A 16213-nucleotide genomic window follows, 5' to 3' on the forward strand; every position below is an offset into this window, starting at 1 on the left:
ATCCAGAAAACAAAAAGAACATTTAAGTCATCTGTAATCCTATCACCCATCAGTAACCACTGTGAAGTTGGGTGTATATATTCCTCCAAGTCATATGTATTTGCAAAATAGCATGGTGGAAGTCCAAGGTCAGACTGACCCACATTGAAACCTAGCTACTTCCTTGATGCTTTGGGAAAGCGTCTTGATTTTTTTTTTAGACCCAGTTTCCTTTATCTGCAGAATGGGACTAATACCCTACCTCAGGATTGTTAACTGGGGCTGAATGAGTTAATACCTATAAAGAAATTAGCCCAGTGCCTGGCACATACTAGGCATTGAGTATTTTTTTTTTTAATGTTTATTTATTTTTGAGACAGAGACAGAGCATGAACGGGGAAGGGTCAGTGAGAGAGGGAGACACAGAATCCGAAGCAGGCTCCAGGCTCTGAGCTGTCAGCACAGAGCCTGATGCAGGGCTCGAACTCACGGACCGTGAGATCGTGACCTGAGCTGAAGTCGGAGGCTCAACCGACTGAGCCAGCCAGGCACCCTTTTTTTTTTTTTTAAATGTAAGCTCTATACCCAGCGTGGGGCTTGAGCTCACAACTCTGAGATCGAGAGTTGCATGCTTTACCAACTGAGCCAGTCAGGCTCACCACGTTGAGTACATTTTATTTATTTTTTAAAAATTTTTAATGATTTATTTATTTTTGAGAGACAGCGTGAATGGGGGAGAGACAGAGAGAGAGGGAGACAGAATCCAAAGCAGGCTCCAGGCTCTGAGCTGTCAGCACAGAGTCTGACACAGGGCTAAATCCCACAAACCGTGAGATCATGACCTGAGCCGAAGTCAGACGCTTAACCGACCAAGCCACCCCAGGCGCCTCTTGAGTACATTTTAGATATATATTTTTTTTAATTTAAGAATATAGAATCAAACTACAAGCTTTTTTTTCTTTGATCACCTGACAGTGTATCTTTTCATGTCATTAAATAGTGTTTTGAAACAGTGGTTTTTAAACTTTTTAAGCAGCAGTAACTCTCTAATGAAAATCTTAGGAGGATATTAAATAAGTATATCATTTAAAAGATGGCATATGTATATGTTAAGAATTTTAACCTTTATCATATATGTTTTATAGATATCCAAACTGGAGATTATAAAACAACATAAGGAAGTGTTTTCAGTGGCAAGTGAAAAACAAGTTAATTAATCTCCACCTGCATGACTCAACAGCACCTCACACTTTTCATGTCCAGAACTGAATTCCTTGTCTTCACTTTCAAACCTGTTCCACTGTACTCGTGTCGGTAGGGCTTAGGAGTGGGGTGTGAGCAAGCAGCTGTGACACCTCCTTCAGCACTCGCCTATTTATCCTGCTTCCTCAGTATTCCTCCTCGTTCCGTCCTCTCCATTCTTGCTGCCACCAGCCTGGTTCAGACCCTACTAGTCCTTTTCTTAAGTCTCTCTCATACTGTCCACAGATTCATTTCCTAAAATAGAAATTGCTGCCCTATTCAAAAGTCCTTAGAGGTTTTTTCTTGTCTACCACATAGGGTGGCATTCTGCACTGTCCGAACTCCACAGCCCACTGATCTTTATCATGAACTTTATACTACATCCAGCGCAAACTACTTACCACTCCCAGAGTCTCAAGCCTTTGCCCCAAAGCATTCCCTTTGCCTGTGATGCCTATTTCCCTTTCTCTGTCAAAATCCTCATTCAAGACCCAATTCATAACTAACTTATTAAGTGTAAAAAAACCAAATTACTGATATATGTGATAATATGGTGAATTTCGAGAAACAGATTAGGCGGAAAGCCAGAGACAGAATACATAGTATGTGATTCCATTTCTGTGAAAACCCAGAAGACACAGAAGCTAATCTGTGGTGATAGAAATCAGAAAATAGTTGCTGGAGGGGGAGAGGAAGAGAGTTGAATGGAAAGGAACATGAGGGAATCTTGGGGAGTGGTGGAAATGTCCTCTTATTTCAAGTAACGGTGCATGGGTGTATTCAATTGTCAAAATACATCAAACAGACCACCTAAGATGTATGTATTTTGGTGATTTGTTAATTATACCCCAATTTTTTTTATTTGCACTAAAAAAATCTATTATAAAAGAAGTATCCTCTGTGAAGAAATGGCCTCTGAGTCCTAATTCAGAACATTTTTTTATCTCCCTTTTGGAGCATCACGTGTTCTTATTTGTATACACTGACACACAAATAATCTTGCTAACTGGAACCTCTTTGAAAGCAGAAATCATTATTGTCACACATTCATCTTTGATAACCCTAGACTTGTTGGCTCAGCACACGTTTATTGAATAAATGTGTTCACATTGACCATTTTTCTTTCCATTCCTGGGGTAGAGTAGCCTGTAAGGGTACCTATGAAAGGGAATATTTGACTACTCAAAATAGAGGAAATCAACTTCAGAGAAATTAAGATTTTGCCTTTTTTTAAATTTGTATTTTTTATTTCTAAATTCCTGCTTGAATGACTTTTTTGATTGTAGCTACACTTGTCTTTTGGAGCATCACGTGTTCTTATTTGTATACACTGACACACAAATAATCTTGCTAACTGGAACCTCTTTGAAAGCAGAAATCATTATTGTCACACATTCATCTTTGATAACCCTAGACTTGTTGGCTCAGCACACGTTTATTGAATAAATGTGTTCACATTGACCATTTTTCTTTCCATTCCTGGGGTAGAGTAGCCTGTAAGGGTACCTATGAAAGGGAATATTTGACTACTCAAAATAGAGGAAATCAACTTCAGAGAAATTAAGATTTTGCCTTTTTTTAAATTTGTATTTTTTATTTCTAAATTCCTGCTTGAATGACTTTTTTGATTGTAGCTACACTTGTGGTGAGCATAAAATAACATATAGACTCATCAAATTACTATGTTATACACATGAAACTAATGTAACGTGTCAACGCCAGTTAACACAGGGTTCAATATCACAAATGGCAAGATCATGACCTGAGTTGAAATCAAGAGCCAGATGCTTAACTGACTAAGCCACCCAGGCACCCCTGGTTTCCATTATTTTTAATGCCTGCCATTCTTCTGATGCTTACTTTCCCACTTAATCCAAATAGAAGTGTTACTCAATTCCACTCCTGAAATCATTATTGCACTATATGCTAATTTACTCGGATGTAAATTTAAAACAATTAAAAAAAAACATTCCTCAATTATTTTGAATAACTAATGGCAGATCCAGTATTTCATTGTTCCCATTTGTTTTAACCTCCAGGAAAAATGTTTCAATAAGACTTCACTTGTTTTCTCAGGGCAAATTTAATTCTTAAAATATCTAGATATGCAAATTTCTCTAAAATTATATTTTAAACTATATCTGAAGAAGTTACTGTTTTAAAATTATACTTTGAATCATTTCTTTGGGAATAAAATCTTAGTCATAACTTCACCGGAAATGACCTATATGGGGTATTTGTGCTATCACTTTTTCCCATCTCATCCCATGGCAGACATCACCATCAATCATGGCTTCTTTCCTGTTAAGCCCTTATAGCTTCAAGTTCCCTTTCAGCCTCATATTCCAGGCAGCCACACTTAAACCTCTAGGATTTCAGTTGAATATTTAAGATTCCCCAGAACTGGGGAGGAAGGAGGTGGAGGTAACTAAAGGCTGTTTCCTAGGTAATGAATTAGCCAAGTACAAGTGAATCTTTGGCCAAGACCTGGAGAACAGTTGAAGACAATTTGATTGTTAAAAGGTGGGGGAAGTAGCATCTGAAGTGTTAATTTTTTTTAAGTAGAATTATTTTTTTAATGTTTATTTATTTTGTTTTTAATGTTTTAAATTTTATTTAAATCCAAGTTAGTTAACATATAATACAATAACGATTTCAGGAATATAATTTAGTGATTCATTACTTACATATAACTCCTGGTGCTCATCCCAAGAAGTGCCCTCCATAATGCCCATCACCTGTTTAGCCTGTCCACCCACCCAACACCCCTACAGCATCCCTGTTTGTTCTCTGTATTCAAGAGTCTCTTATGGTTTGCCTCCCTCTCTATTTTTCCTTTCCTTTCTCTATGTTCATCTGTTTCTTAAATTCCACGTATGATTCCATCATACATTTATTTTTCTCTGATTTCACTTGGCATAATTACACTCCAGTTCCATCCACATTGTTGCATGAGGTGTTAAGTATTAATGGTTTTCTTTCAAAGTATACAGGAAGAAACTTAGACCAGGAATCAGGAAATGTGGGTGTGGTTTCAGCTCTGAGAGTGGTTCTGGTAAGGTCACACAAACCCTGTGGCTCTTAGTTGTTTTCAGTTGAAACAAAATTGAACTAAATATTCAGTAGAGTCGTAATTCTAAAGTTCTACAATTTTAATGATTTTTTTTAACGTTTATTTATTTTTGAGACAGATAGAGACAGAGCATGAACAGGGAAGGGTCAGAGAGAGAGAGGGAGACACAGAATCTAAAACAGGCTCCAGGCTCTGAGCTGTCAGCACAGAGCCCGATGCGGGGCTCGAACTCACGGACCGCGAGATCATGACCTGAGCCGAAGTCGGCCACTTAACCGACTGAGCCACCCAGGCGCCCCTAAAGTTCTACAATTTTAAATGTAGGTTAAAGACAACATATCTATAGTCAAATCATACATTTAAGATTTAAGAATATTACTGAGGAACTAAAAGTAAATTGAAAATACTCTGATTAGAATATGTAGAAATGGTTTAAAAACTGCCAAATGTCATAAACTGTTGTGTAAATTCAAACCTGTGATAATGAGCAAATTAAATTTTATTTTAAAGGATAATGCTATACAACTTTATCTTCAACTTTGAATCAGGGACTTTTCTCTTCCTTCGTATCAATTTAGGTTTAAATTTGGAAAGGACTCAAGGGCACCTGGGTGGCTCAGTCAGTTAAACGTCCGACTTCGGCTCAGGGCATGATCTCGCGGTTTGTGAATTCAAGCCCCACGTTGGGCTATGTGCTGACAGCTCAGAGCCTGGAGCCTGCTTCAGATTCAGTGTCTCCCTCTCTCTCTGCCCCTCCCCTGCTCACGGTCTGTCTCTCTCTGTCTCACAGTAATAAATAAATGTTAAAACCTTTTTTTTTTTTTTAATTTGGAAAGGACTCCGAAAGTCAACAAATTTGATCCTAATTGAGATGTGAAATCTTTTGTCTCTCTTAGCACTTTCTAGGCATCATGGCAACTTCATCTGAAGAAGTTTTGCTAATTGTAAAGAAGGTGCGTCAAAAGAAGCAAGATGGAGCTTTATACCTCATGGCAGAAAGGATTGCTTGGGCACCTGAAGGCAAAGATAGATTTACAATCAGCCATATGTATGCAGATATTAAATGTAAGTCAGCTATACTAAGGCCTGATGTAACATTTGCTAATAATTTTATAAGAAGATTGCTTATACAATCTTTGTGGATTTTTTTATTATAGTGTCCAAAAAACCAGCTGTATGGAAATAATGTTAAAGTGGGATCGCTGAACGTATGTTATTCTGTAACCTGCCTTTCCCACTTTATAATAATAAAAGTTTATATAGTTTTACACATGTGAATCTACATCATGTAAAAGTCTCCACACATCGCCACTTTTAAGAGTTGGATAATACTCCACTGAATGGATATAGAATCATAATTTAATCAGTTTCCTTGAAGGACAGTTAAGAAGTTTACAGAATTCTTTTTATTGCAAACAGTATTGCAGTATAGGTCTGTGTACTAATATCTTTGTGAGGTTGTATATGTGGGATACATCCCTGCAGTGGATTTACTGATTCAGATGGTTCATGCATTTAAAATGTAGGTTGATGCCAGATTGCCCTTTAACGAAATTGTATTGTTTAAGCAAGTTGTGTAGTTAATCTTTGGTTATGTGGCCATTGTCTGTTGAGAAGATAGACTCAATTTTTTATTGGATATAAATAGGAGAAATACAGAGCACAGTATCCTTAACAAATTGTGGTATCTGAACTGTGACCTTAATTTGGATTCATTTATTTTCTTGGATATAAAATTCTTCTCCAAGATAAAATCTTATGTAGATTTCAAGGAATGTGATACCTCAAAAAATAAGACACTCTTCACCTTGCAGGTGCTAGATTTGTAAATGTCCTTTGTGTGTGAACAGTTGCCCTAAGGACTTAACCTCAACTTTGCTACTGGAAATGACCAAGATTTTCATCCATTTTCACTGAAATAATTTAGAATTTTTACTTTCAAAAGGAAATACTGTTTGAAATTCATCATAATTAAGTACTGCCTAAGCTGTCTGGTCTTTTGTCCGCTATTCTGGTAATATTACCTCCTTTTAAAACTTTGTTTCTGTGGAAAAGTGACTCACCAGGTTCCTCATAGTACTCTTACAAACTAACATTTGTACCAGAAGAGACTCATAAATTAGGAACTTCCTCTGTTAGCATTTCTCTTCAACAGGAAGTTGGTCCTGTAGCTCTGTAAAACATGCACTCGTTGTGATACCCACAACGTACAATAAAGAATATACCCTTCTCCTATTTCTTGACAATTCTGTTATTGGGAAGGAGAGCACATACTCAAATCTAGATCTGCACCAGATCAGTATTCATTTTAAGTTGAATATTTGAAATAAAGCCCATTTCTGAAAGAAGCCATTGAAAATTATCAGTAATAAATTACTAAGGTGAAAATCAGCAGTTAGGTTAGCTAATTACAGAACTTCAGAAATAGGCCTCTTAGAGGCAAGAGCCAAGCTAGAGCAAGGCTACAGCAGTCACTGAGAAAAGATGAATAAAAAGGAGTGATGGTTTGTTTTGGAGAAATGGAAAGCCACAATAGGCTGGCTGACAGCCTACATTGCTCCGTATTGCTGCTTTTGGTAGTTAGATATTTCATCTAGACTGTTGGCCTGGAAGCAGCATCTTGATTGAAAAAGTTTGTTTAGGGATTAGTAGGTGGTTTGGACCATGAGCTCTAGGCAGCATGTTCGCACTGTCATGAGTCTCCCATTTCATGAGACAGAACCCCTCCATCCCTCTCCCTCTGTGGAAGACAAGGACTACTGTTGCCATGAGGCCCACTCTTTAAGAGTACAAGTTGTCTATAATGTGGATGTATTTTGAGGTTCCCAACATCTATTTATTATGAAAATTTTCAAAGTTGCAGAAAAATTTTAAGAATGGTACAATGCATACTATACAATATATCTGACTTACGTGTGCATACACTCTGCTTTGTAATATTTCGCACTGAGAAAATTTTAATAGTAAACATCCAGGACATTGTTACATCCCCAGTTGTCCCAGTAATGTTCTTTTGTAGTAATGATTTTTTTTTAAACCCTATCCAGTCTGGGTTCACATATGTCGTTGTAGTACCTTCAGTCTTTATAGACTTGTCAAATATCATACATTCTGATTATGTCTGCTTATCCTCTCAAGGTTTTTTGAAAATTATTTTCATGCATACTTGTGTTTCTTATAAACTGAAAAGTTTACAGGCTTGATTATACTCAAGTTAAACATTTGCAGCAAGAACAACACATTGGTGGTCTTTACTTACTATTCTATTCCCTGAGAAAGCCTGTAGTGTCAGGTTGTCCGACTCTGGATGAGATAAAGTTTGATCACTTGGTTGAAGTGATGACACCAGATCTCTCAAATGTAAAATTATGTATTCTTCTTTGCAGTTAGTAAGACATGGGCTGTGATTTGGAGCTTTTTGAATTAGGACAAATCATTTTTATTTATGATAATGATGATTGGAGGTAGCTGTTCACGGTCAGGACTCCTAGTTGGCTATTTGGAGATTTTCCCCAGTTGAGTGAAAACAAAAGCCCTTTAATATCTGGCGATGGAAGCAGTGGGTGAGAAGTGCCACACAAAGAGGGTGCTGAAGAAGGAAGCAGAGTGTTAGCGGTGAATTTGTTAAACTACGCTCTGATTATATGGGATTATTTGAGAAGAGTTCATTTCTGCAAAAGCATTAAGATTGGAACAGGGCAGCTAAAGCCCAAAGGAATTCTGAATCTTCTTGGGAGGAGAAATGGTGTATTGTAGAACGATTTCCACAATGTGGGTGTCCTCATCTAATTTGTCTCATGTTTCTTTTTAGGCCAGAAAATTAGTCCAGAAGGAAAAGCTAAAATTCAACTTCAGCTGGTGTTGCATGCAGGGGACACAACTAACTTCCATTTTTCCAATGAAAGCACAGCTGTGAAAGAGCGAGATGCAGTGAAAGACCTTCTTCAGCAGCTGCTGCCCAAATTCAAGAGGAAAGCAAATAAAGAACTGGAAGAGAAAAACAGGTGAAGGAGGAAAAGAATAGCCTTTTGAAGGGACACTAGATTCTCTCCAGTCTCTTAGTAGAGTAACAGCTGTTAAGTCTTAACCCTTGTGCTACATTAAATTAACTGCCTCAACTCTAATAATCGGGTGAGGAACAGAACTGAGATTCAGAGGTGCCAAAGTCCTTTAATTCCTTCTCCCAGTTCTCCGTCACAGAGAAGACACCGAACTATTAGGAATGTGTTTGTGAATGAGAAACCTGAAAAATCACGCTGTAAAAAAAGTTGAGAAAGCGTGTAAAGTAATGAGAATTTCTGATAAGGTGAATTACTCCATTGCCAGTATTTTCCAGGCCATCCATGCTTAAGTCTCCAAGTGCTTATCACCATGAAAAATTAGTGTCCAGAAAATCTCAAGCATACCTTTTCTCTTTCCCTTTCATCTTTATTTATAAAAGAGAATACAGTACAATACAAATACAGACATAGTGACCTTTGTATCACTGGGATATTGAGATGAATAACACCAATAACCCTCAGAGAATTTAGGCTTTGCTTCTTCAGACTTACTTCCATTTATCTTCATTTGTTCCTCCAAAAGCTTTTTTTTTAGTTTGAATTATTAAGAGATGAACTAAATGACTTCTGCTGCTCCATCATCATAAAATGAAAGTTGTGGGTCTCACTGTTTTGTGTTGTTAAAGTCCTTTTTTGTGTGTGTGTGTCTTTTTAAAGTGTTAACATAAATGGTGTTTTATTCTAGAAGTTCAATATATTCAATATATTCTATCACCAGAATGCTGCAAGAAGATCCTGTTTTGTTTCAGCTTTATAAAGACCTTGTTGTGAGTCAAGTGATCAGTGCTGAGGAATTCTGGGCCAATCGTTTAAATATAAATGCGACAGAGAGTTCTTCTACATCCAATCATAAGCAGGATGTTGGCATTTCTGCAGCATTTCTGGTATGTGACCCTTCTAGATTTCTGAAGGAAAAAAGAAAACTGATATATGTGTTAGCAATGCCATTTCTTTTGTAAAACTTAGCATTTCCTTAAAGCAAATCAATAGTTACTTTGGTATCCATGGTATTCTAAAGTATTTTAAAAATAGATGCAGTATTTTTTAAATGGATGCTTCTTGTGGCCCCTGGGTGGCTCAGTCGGTTAAGCGTCCAACTTTGGCTCAGCTCATGATCTCGCGGTTCAAGAGTTCCAGTCCTGTGTCAAGCTCTATGCTGACAGTTCAGAGCCTGGAGCCTGCTTTGCGTTCTGCATCTCCCTCCCTCCCTCTCTCTCTCTACCCCTCTCCCACTCACACTCTGTCTCTCTCAAAAATGAATAAACGTTAAAAAAAATTTTTTTTTAAATAGATGCTTCTTCTTGCCAGTTAACTTTTTTTGGTTTTTGGACTTGACCCTAATATGCTGGAAATTAAATGGAGTTTAATAAAAGAGAATCTTTTAGCAATTGGACTAATACTTGTTTCCCCAAATTCTTTTAAAGTTAGGGCTTTCTGATACTTTATTTTATGATTGCTATATATATAAATGCAGAGTTAAATGTGAAATGACCATGGTATGACAGAAAAAGTAAGACTTGTAAAATGTATTTTAGTGAAAGATTGAGAATACCCTTCCTGTGGAATTAGAAGATGGGATTCATTTAGTCTATGCTTTGGTGGAACCAGAGCAGTGTTTATGCATTTAACAAGAACTTGAGTACCAGTTATATGTTTAGCATCTTTCTGGGCACTTAGTAGTAAATTGAATGAACGAGGCCTTTCCTAAAGAAACCAGTCAGACCATAAGAGACTCTTAAAAAAACTGAGAATACACTGAGGGTCGATGGGGGGTGGGAAGGAGGGCAAAGTGAGTGATGGACATTAAAGAGGGCACCTGTTGAGATGAGCACTGGGTGTTGTATGAAAAACCAATTTGACAATAAATTTCATATTAAAAAAATAAAAAATAAAATAGTAAAAAAAAGAAAGAAACCAATCAGATAATATTTATTTATTTAGTAACCAAGGTTTATAGTTATTTTGGTAACTGTACAAGTGTTATGTTAAAGCTCCACTAGCTATCTTCCTTTGGCCACACGTACACATACCTATTTGACCATGTTGAATTTTCAAGGAAACCGATTTCACATCAGTAAGACTATGTGAAACCAAGCCAGGCTTCTTTGAGCCCTATCTCTATGCCAAAAATAAAGGTGAGGGACATATTTCTGTCTCTCTAGTTTATTCAGAAAGTCTATTTTTCCACCTTTGTCCAGTGTCTATTATATGTTTACACGTCTTCCCCCAATATTCTAGTAAATATATACGTGTGGTCTTTATTTTAGGCTGATGTCCGGCCCCAAACAGATGGATGTAATGGTCTGAGATACAATTTAACCTCTGATATCATTGAGTCCATATTTAGGACCTATCCAGCAGGTAAGAAGAATCAGTCTTTCCACATAGTAGAAATATTTGGATGAATTCAGTAATAATACTTAAGTGAAAAACAAGTATTGCAAGGGAGCATTTTAAATAGCCAAAGTAAAAAAGTTACAGTACTTACGATTTTATTGAGTTTATTGTTTTAGGGGAGATTTTTCTTCCCTACAGTTGATTCTGGAATGGCAAATTGTTTCCATTATTAAAAGTCAGAGTTGTTAGTTTAAAAAAAAGAAAGCTTTACCTTTATTCCTGATGAAGTGCAATAAAATAAGCGTGAAGTACTTACCCAACATCTGACATATAGTAGTTATTAAGGGCTTAGTATATAATGTGCTGTCATCAGTTCATTGGTATGATGATTTTTCCATTCTTCCATCAGTGGTTCTTAAACTCTATTTACCCTTCAGCAAACCTGCACAAGATGGCCTGCTCCAGAGGTATCAGTACATAGTTTCTACAACGCTAACTCAGATCCATCATCATGCTGCCTCCAAAGTGACCTTTCTAACCCACAAATCATTACCCTTGCAGAAACCATCTTAAAAGTATAAATGACTTGATCCCAGCTTTATTAATTGAAGTGTGCAGCTGAGGTTGCGAGCCCCACCACTTCAGTCATTCTGAGCAAACAGTTCTGTCTCAAAGCATATGCTGTTCTCTCTTCTCACTTCCTCACTGTGCCCCGTTAGTCCTTCAGAACATAACTCCCCCATGGGATTCAACACAAGTACTGCCTCACTACCACCTCTATAAAATCCTGACTTCTTTGGGCAGGTATACAGCTCCCCTTTGCTTCTGTAGGGGCTTGTGTCTGCCTCAACAAGTTATCACGTTGTAATTTTTATATCTTTCTGATAAGAATGTAATTCTGTAGTGCATATTACATACCAGACACCATTCCGAGGCCTTGATATATATTAAGTCATTTAGTCATCACAAGTAACCCTATGAAGTAGGCAGTGTTAATACCCTCATAGGACAGATGAGGAAACCGAGATGGAGAAAGATTAAGTAATTTACACAAGGTCACATAGATAGTAAGTGGCAGACCTAGAATTTCAAACCCAGTCTCTCTGGCTCAAGAGACCATGCTCTTAACCTCTTTGCTCATTGGATTGTGAGCTTCTGAGGTGTGCTGAACTGATAGTCCTAGTGGGTATTGATTCTTGGTATTTCTACTAAAACTTTGAAACTTGTTAATTCTTTTGGTGCAAAATAAGGTTTCGTTTGTAATTGGTTAAGATTTATACAGGTAGTGAGTGCCTCACCTAGTCTCTCAAGTTATATTTCAAATTTACAATTAGATTATTATATATGGTATGTAAAGTTGAGCAGTTTAGTAATCTAGTTTTTGCTATTCTGTATTTCAACTAATTTAAGAAGTTTTAAGAAATGGAAACTCTCTATGTAACTATTACGGTTTTTTTCCACAGTAAAAATGAAATATGCAGAAAATGTTCCCCACAACATGACAGAAAAGGAATTTTGGACACGTTTTTTTCAGTCCCATTATTTTCACAGGGACCGGCTGAATACAGGGTCAAAAGACCTCTTTGCAGAATGTGCCAAAATAGATGAAAAAGGTAACTGCTTATCCCTCACATGCTAAAATTTAATTTGCTGTTCTCTAGTCCTCTAGTTACAGTGCTGTTAATGACTTTTTTTATTTTTGAGAAAGGTAAGACTTGACCAACTTTTATTTCATTGATTTTGTAGGGTTAAAAACCATGGTTTCACTAGGAGTAAAAAACCCACTGCTTGACTTGACAGCTTTGGAAGATAAACCATTAGATGAGGTAAGCAGTACCAAAAGAATTTATGAGAGGGGTGCCTGGCTGGCTCAGTTGGTAGAGCATGCAACTCTTGATCTAGGGGTTGTGAATTTGAGCCCCACATTGGGCATAGAGCCTACTAAAAAACAAAAACAAATTTTAATTTTTTTTTAACTTTTGTTTATTTTTGAGAGATAGAGACAGAGCATGAATGAGGTAGGAGCAGAGAGAGAGGGAGACACAGAATCCAAGGCAGGCTCCGGGCTCTGAACTGTCAGCACAGAGCCCGATGTAGGGCTCGAACCCACGAACTGTGAGATCATGACCTGAGCCGAAGTCAGATGCTTAACTGGCTGAGCCGCCCAGGTGCCCCATAAATTTTAGTTAAAAAAAGAATTTATGAGAAAAAACAGTCTTCCTAGTTTCAACTAGTTTAAAAATTGCCTTCAGTGTAGATATTCCACTTCTGAGAATAAAATACACAAAGTACTGTTATTTGGAGTGATTTATCAGAAGTGCTTCTTAGTGGCACTGTTTGCTGTTAAAATTGCCTTGGAGAATTGAACTTATAGGCGTTGCTAAAACTTTTGTAACAGAATTTTAGTCGGTTGAGTGTTGGACTTCAGCTCAGGTCATGATCTCATGGTTTGTGGTTCCAAGCCCGCATCAGGCTGTGTTCTGGCAGCTCAGAGCCTGGAGCCTGCTTCAGATTCTGTGTCTCCCTCTCTCTCTCTGCCTCTCCCCCATTTGTACACTCTCTCTCTTTCTCAAAATTAAATAAACTTAAAAAAAAATAAAAAAATAAAAAATAAAAGAATTTTCTAGCTTCCACATAGCAATTCTCTAGGTAATAATGTGAAGGCTTAACATGTATTTGTGAGTCCAGCTTTATGCTCTAGCTGACATTAATCTAAAGAAATGTGGATAAATATTAGTAGATGAAGAAAAGATAACAAGCATTTTTCTATAGCCCACTATTTGGCAGACCTTGAACACACTCATGACCCTTACCCTATGCTAGCTCCAATATGTTTCAACAACTAGACCATCAAGTGTGAGCTACCTACCCCTGCATCGTGTCTCCAGACTTACAGATTTATCCAGTTATGGAGAGAGATATGATCCCTTCTGATTAGGGCAAATTCCATTCCTGTTTGTATCTTCTAGGGTAGGAACCTGCCTTCCTCAGTTATTCTCTTCACACTTATATTTTCATTTTCTTACCTTTCTTTTGGTTTCTCTTCTGCTGGCCATATACACATGCTTATACCTTCCTATCTTGTTTTTCTTAACTTTTTCCTTTATTTTCATGTATGTACTCTCCAAGTGAGGAAACTAATGTTAAAATTTTGACCTACAGTCTAGATTATAAATTAACAGAAAATAACCCTTGGTGCCCAGATAAGTCATTTCCTTAATGAAATTTAGTTTTCTTGGTAATTCTCCACATTCAGGCACTTCCTTGCTGAATTTCAACACATTAAAATATGACCCTCTGAAGTCATCCAGAAAAAAATGAAGCTTTATATGGGGAAAAGATTTTAGTGCTTCCCCCTGCCCTCAAGCCCGGTTTTCTTATAAAATGAGGTTAATAGTACTGGTCTTAGTAGGGAGTAGGAAAGTTGAGATGTTGTTTAAGGGTATCAACTTGCCACTAGTAGATAAATAAATTTTAGATATCTAATGCACAGCGGAGTCAACAGTGCTGTGTTATAAACTTCAGAGTTGCTGCATCTTAATTGCCCTTACCTCGAAACAAAAAATGATAAGTATGTGACATGATAGAGATGTTAGTTAGCTGTAGGGTATCATGTTGGAGCACGTAAGTATCAAATCAACACATTTATACCTTTAACTTCTAAAATGTTACATGTCAATTATATCTCTGGAAAAAATGCAAAACAAAAAAAGTGCGGACTTTATGGGATTGCTACAAGAGTTAAAAGAGTGTGGTACACAGTGAGTACTCAACAAATAATAGGTGTTACTATAATTTCTGTTTTTAGTGCTATACAATATTTGATTGTATGGATATATAAACATATATATAACCAAACCCCTTAATAGAGACCTTGGTTGATTCACTTTTTCCTTTGGTGCCTTTTTCTTTCATCCTCTAGGTGTTATAACTGTCCTAGGTATGGCCTTGGGCCACCTTCTCAATACATTCTCTTCATTCCATTGCTTTGAATACTAATATGATGATGATGAATATGAAATGATGAATCCCAGGTAGCTGTGGTCTCTCTAACCCCAGAACTCCCAAAATCATACATCTGCCTGTTTACTTGATATCTTCACTTAGATATTTCAGACATCTCAGCATAGCATGTCCAAACTGGAACCTTTTATTCCTCATATATCTGTTTCTTTCTGAGTCTTTCCCATCTCAGTAAAAAACAAAACAAAACATTGCCATAGACACAGTTGCTCAAGCCAAAACCTGGGAGTCTCCTTGATTCCTTCCCTTCCTTCACCTCCAAAACTCAGTTCATCAGTAAGTCCTCTACAAAACATCTCTGATTTGTCTACATCTGTCCATCTGTACCCTTACACCCTCACTATTAGGCTACCACCATTTTTGTCTTGATTGCTTGCGTTAGCCTCCTAATTGGTATTCTTATTTCCACTGTTTTTCCCTATAATTTATTCTCCCCTAGCAGTAAGAGTTATAAATCAGATCATAATAGTTTCCTATGTAAAACTTTTTGATGGATTCTCATTGAAATTAAAATAAAAATCAAAACTCCTACAAGGCTCTTCTTGACTCGGACTCTGTCTGCTTCTACCTCACTTTGGGCCACACCTTCTTTCAGGTCTGTTCCAGGCTTTTTCTACCTCAGGGTCTTTGCACTTACTGTTTCTCCTCCCTGCTCTTCCACCTAACTAGCTTCTACTCATCTTTTAGACATCTGTTCAAATGCTACTTCTTCAAGAGAGACCTTCCCTAACCTTTCTATCTAAAGTAGCTCCTCCTCTCCATCTAGTCACTGTATCATGCCACCCCTCTTTATTTTTTTTCATACCATCAGTCATTTTCAAAAGTGATCTTTTTATCTTGTCAGAGGGTGACTCTTCTTGTTGTATTGGCTTGTCACCCATACATGGCATGTATTAGGCACTCAGTAATTATTTGATAAATGAATGAATGGTATATGAGTCTTTTTGTAATTTTTCTTTTACATCTTTAGTCTTATGTCTTACCAATCCCTGGCCCACCCTTCATTCCAAGTGTACTGCAATACAGAAAAAAACTCATAATATGTATTCTGTTGCTTCTGTACCTTTGTTTAAGCAGATTTTTCTCCCTAAAATATCATTGTCTCTATGTCTGGCTTGCAAGCACTTATTCAACTTATGGTGCTTCTTGAAGCTTTTTTGAATCTACCTCTGCTCTCCTCCAGTGGGATTGGCTACTTCTTCTATTACAGCACATCATGTAAGTTTTAACTACGTGTACACTTACAGCCCAGCATCCCACTAACTACTATACTGGCTCCTTTGGCACAAGATCTTATTAAGTTTCTGTCTATAGGGCCTAGCACATAGCATAAACTCAATACATGTTTGAAAATATCTGTTTCTCCAGTATCTCATTTTACATAGCTTAGACTTGCTTACACTAATACTAGCAAAGTTATAAAGCCAGAATTTAAAAACATATCTATCTGACTCCAAAGTCCATGCTTTTTTTTCCCCTACCATATTCTATTACTTCA

General features: G+C 37.2%; 1 protein-coding gene across 2 annotated transcripts in view; it reads left to right on the forward strand.

The window, feature by feature from the left end:
- Positions 1–16213, forward strand: part of GTF2H1 (general transcription factor IIH subunit 1) — a 37744-nt gene that overhangs the window by 4265 nt on the left and 17266 nt on the right. For both annotated transcript variants that reach the window (XM_042907405.1, XM_042907404.1), the window contains exons 2-7: positions 5191–5359; positions 8106–8298; positions 9074–9239; positions 10623–10716; positions 12156–12305; positions 12439–12518. In XM_042907405.1, the coding sequence (XP_042763339.1) occupies positions 5206–5359; positions 8106–8298; positions 9074–9239; positions 10623–10716; positions 12156–12305; positions 12439–12518 (837 nt within the window). In that variant the 5' untranslated portion in view covers positions 5191–5205. The remainder of the gene's footprint in view (positions 1–5190; positions 5360–8105; positions 8299–9073; positions 9240–10622; positions 10717–12155; positions 12306–12438; positions 12519–16213) is intronic.

This window comes from Panthera leo, chromosome D1, assembly GCF_018350215.1.
Source record: "Panthera leo isolate Ple1 chromosome D1, P.leo_Ple1_pat1.1, whole genome shotgun sequence".
Lineage (NCBI taxonomy): Eukaryota > Metazoa > Chordata > Mammalia > Carnivora > Felidae > Panthera > Panthera leo.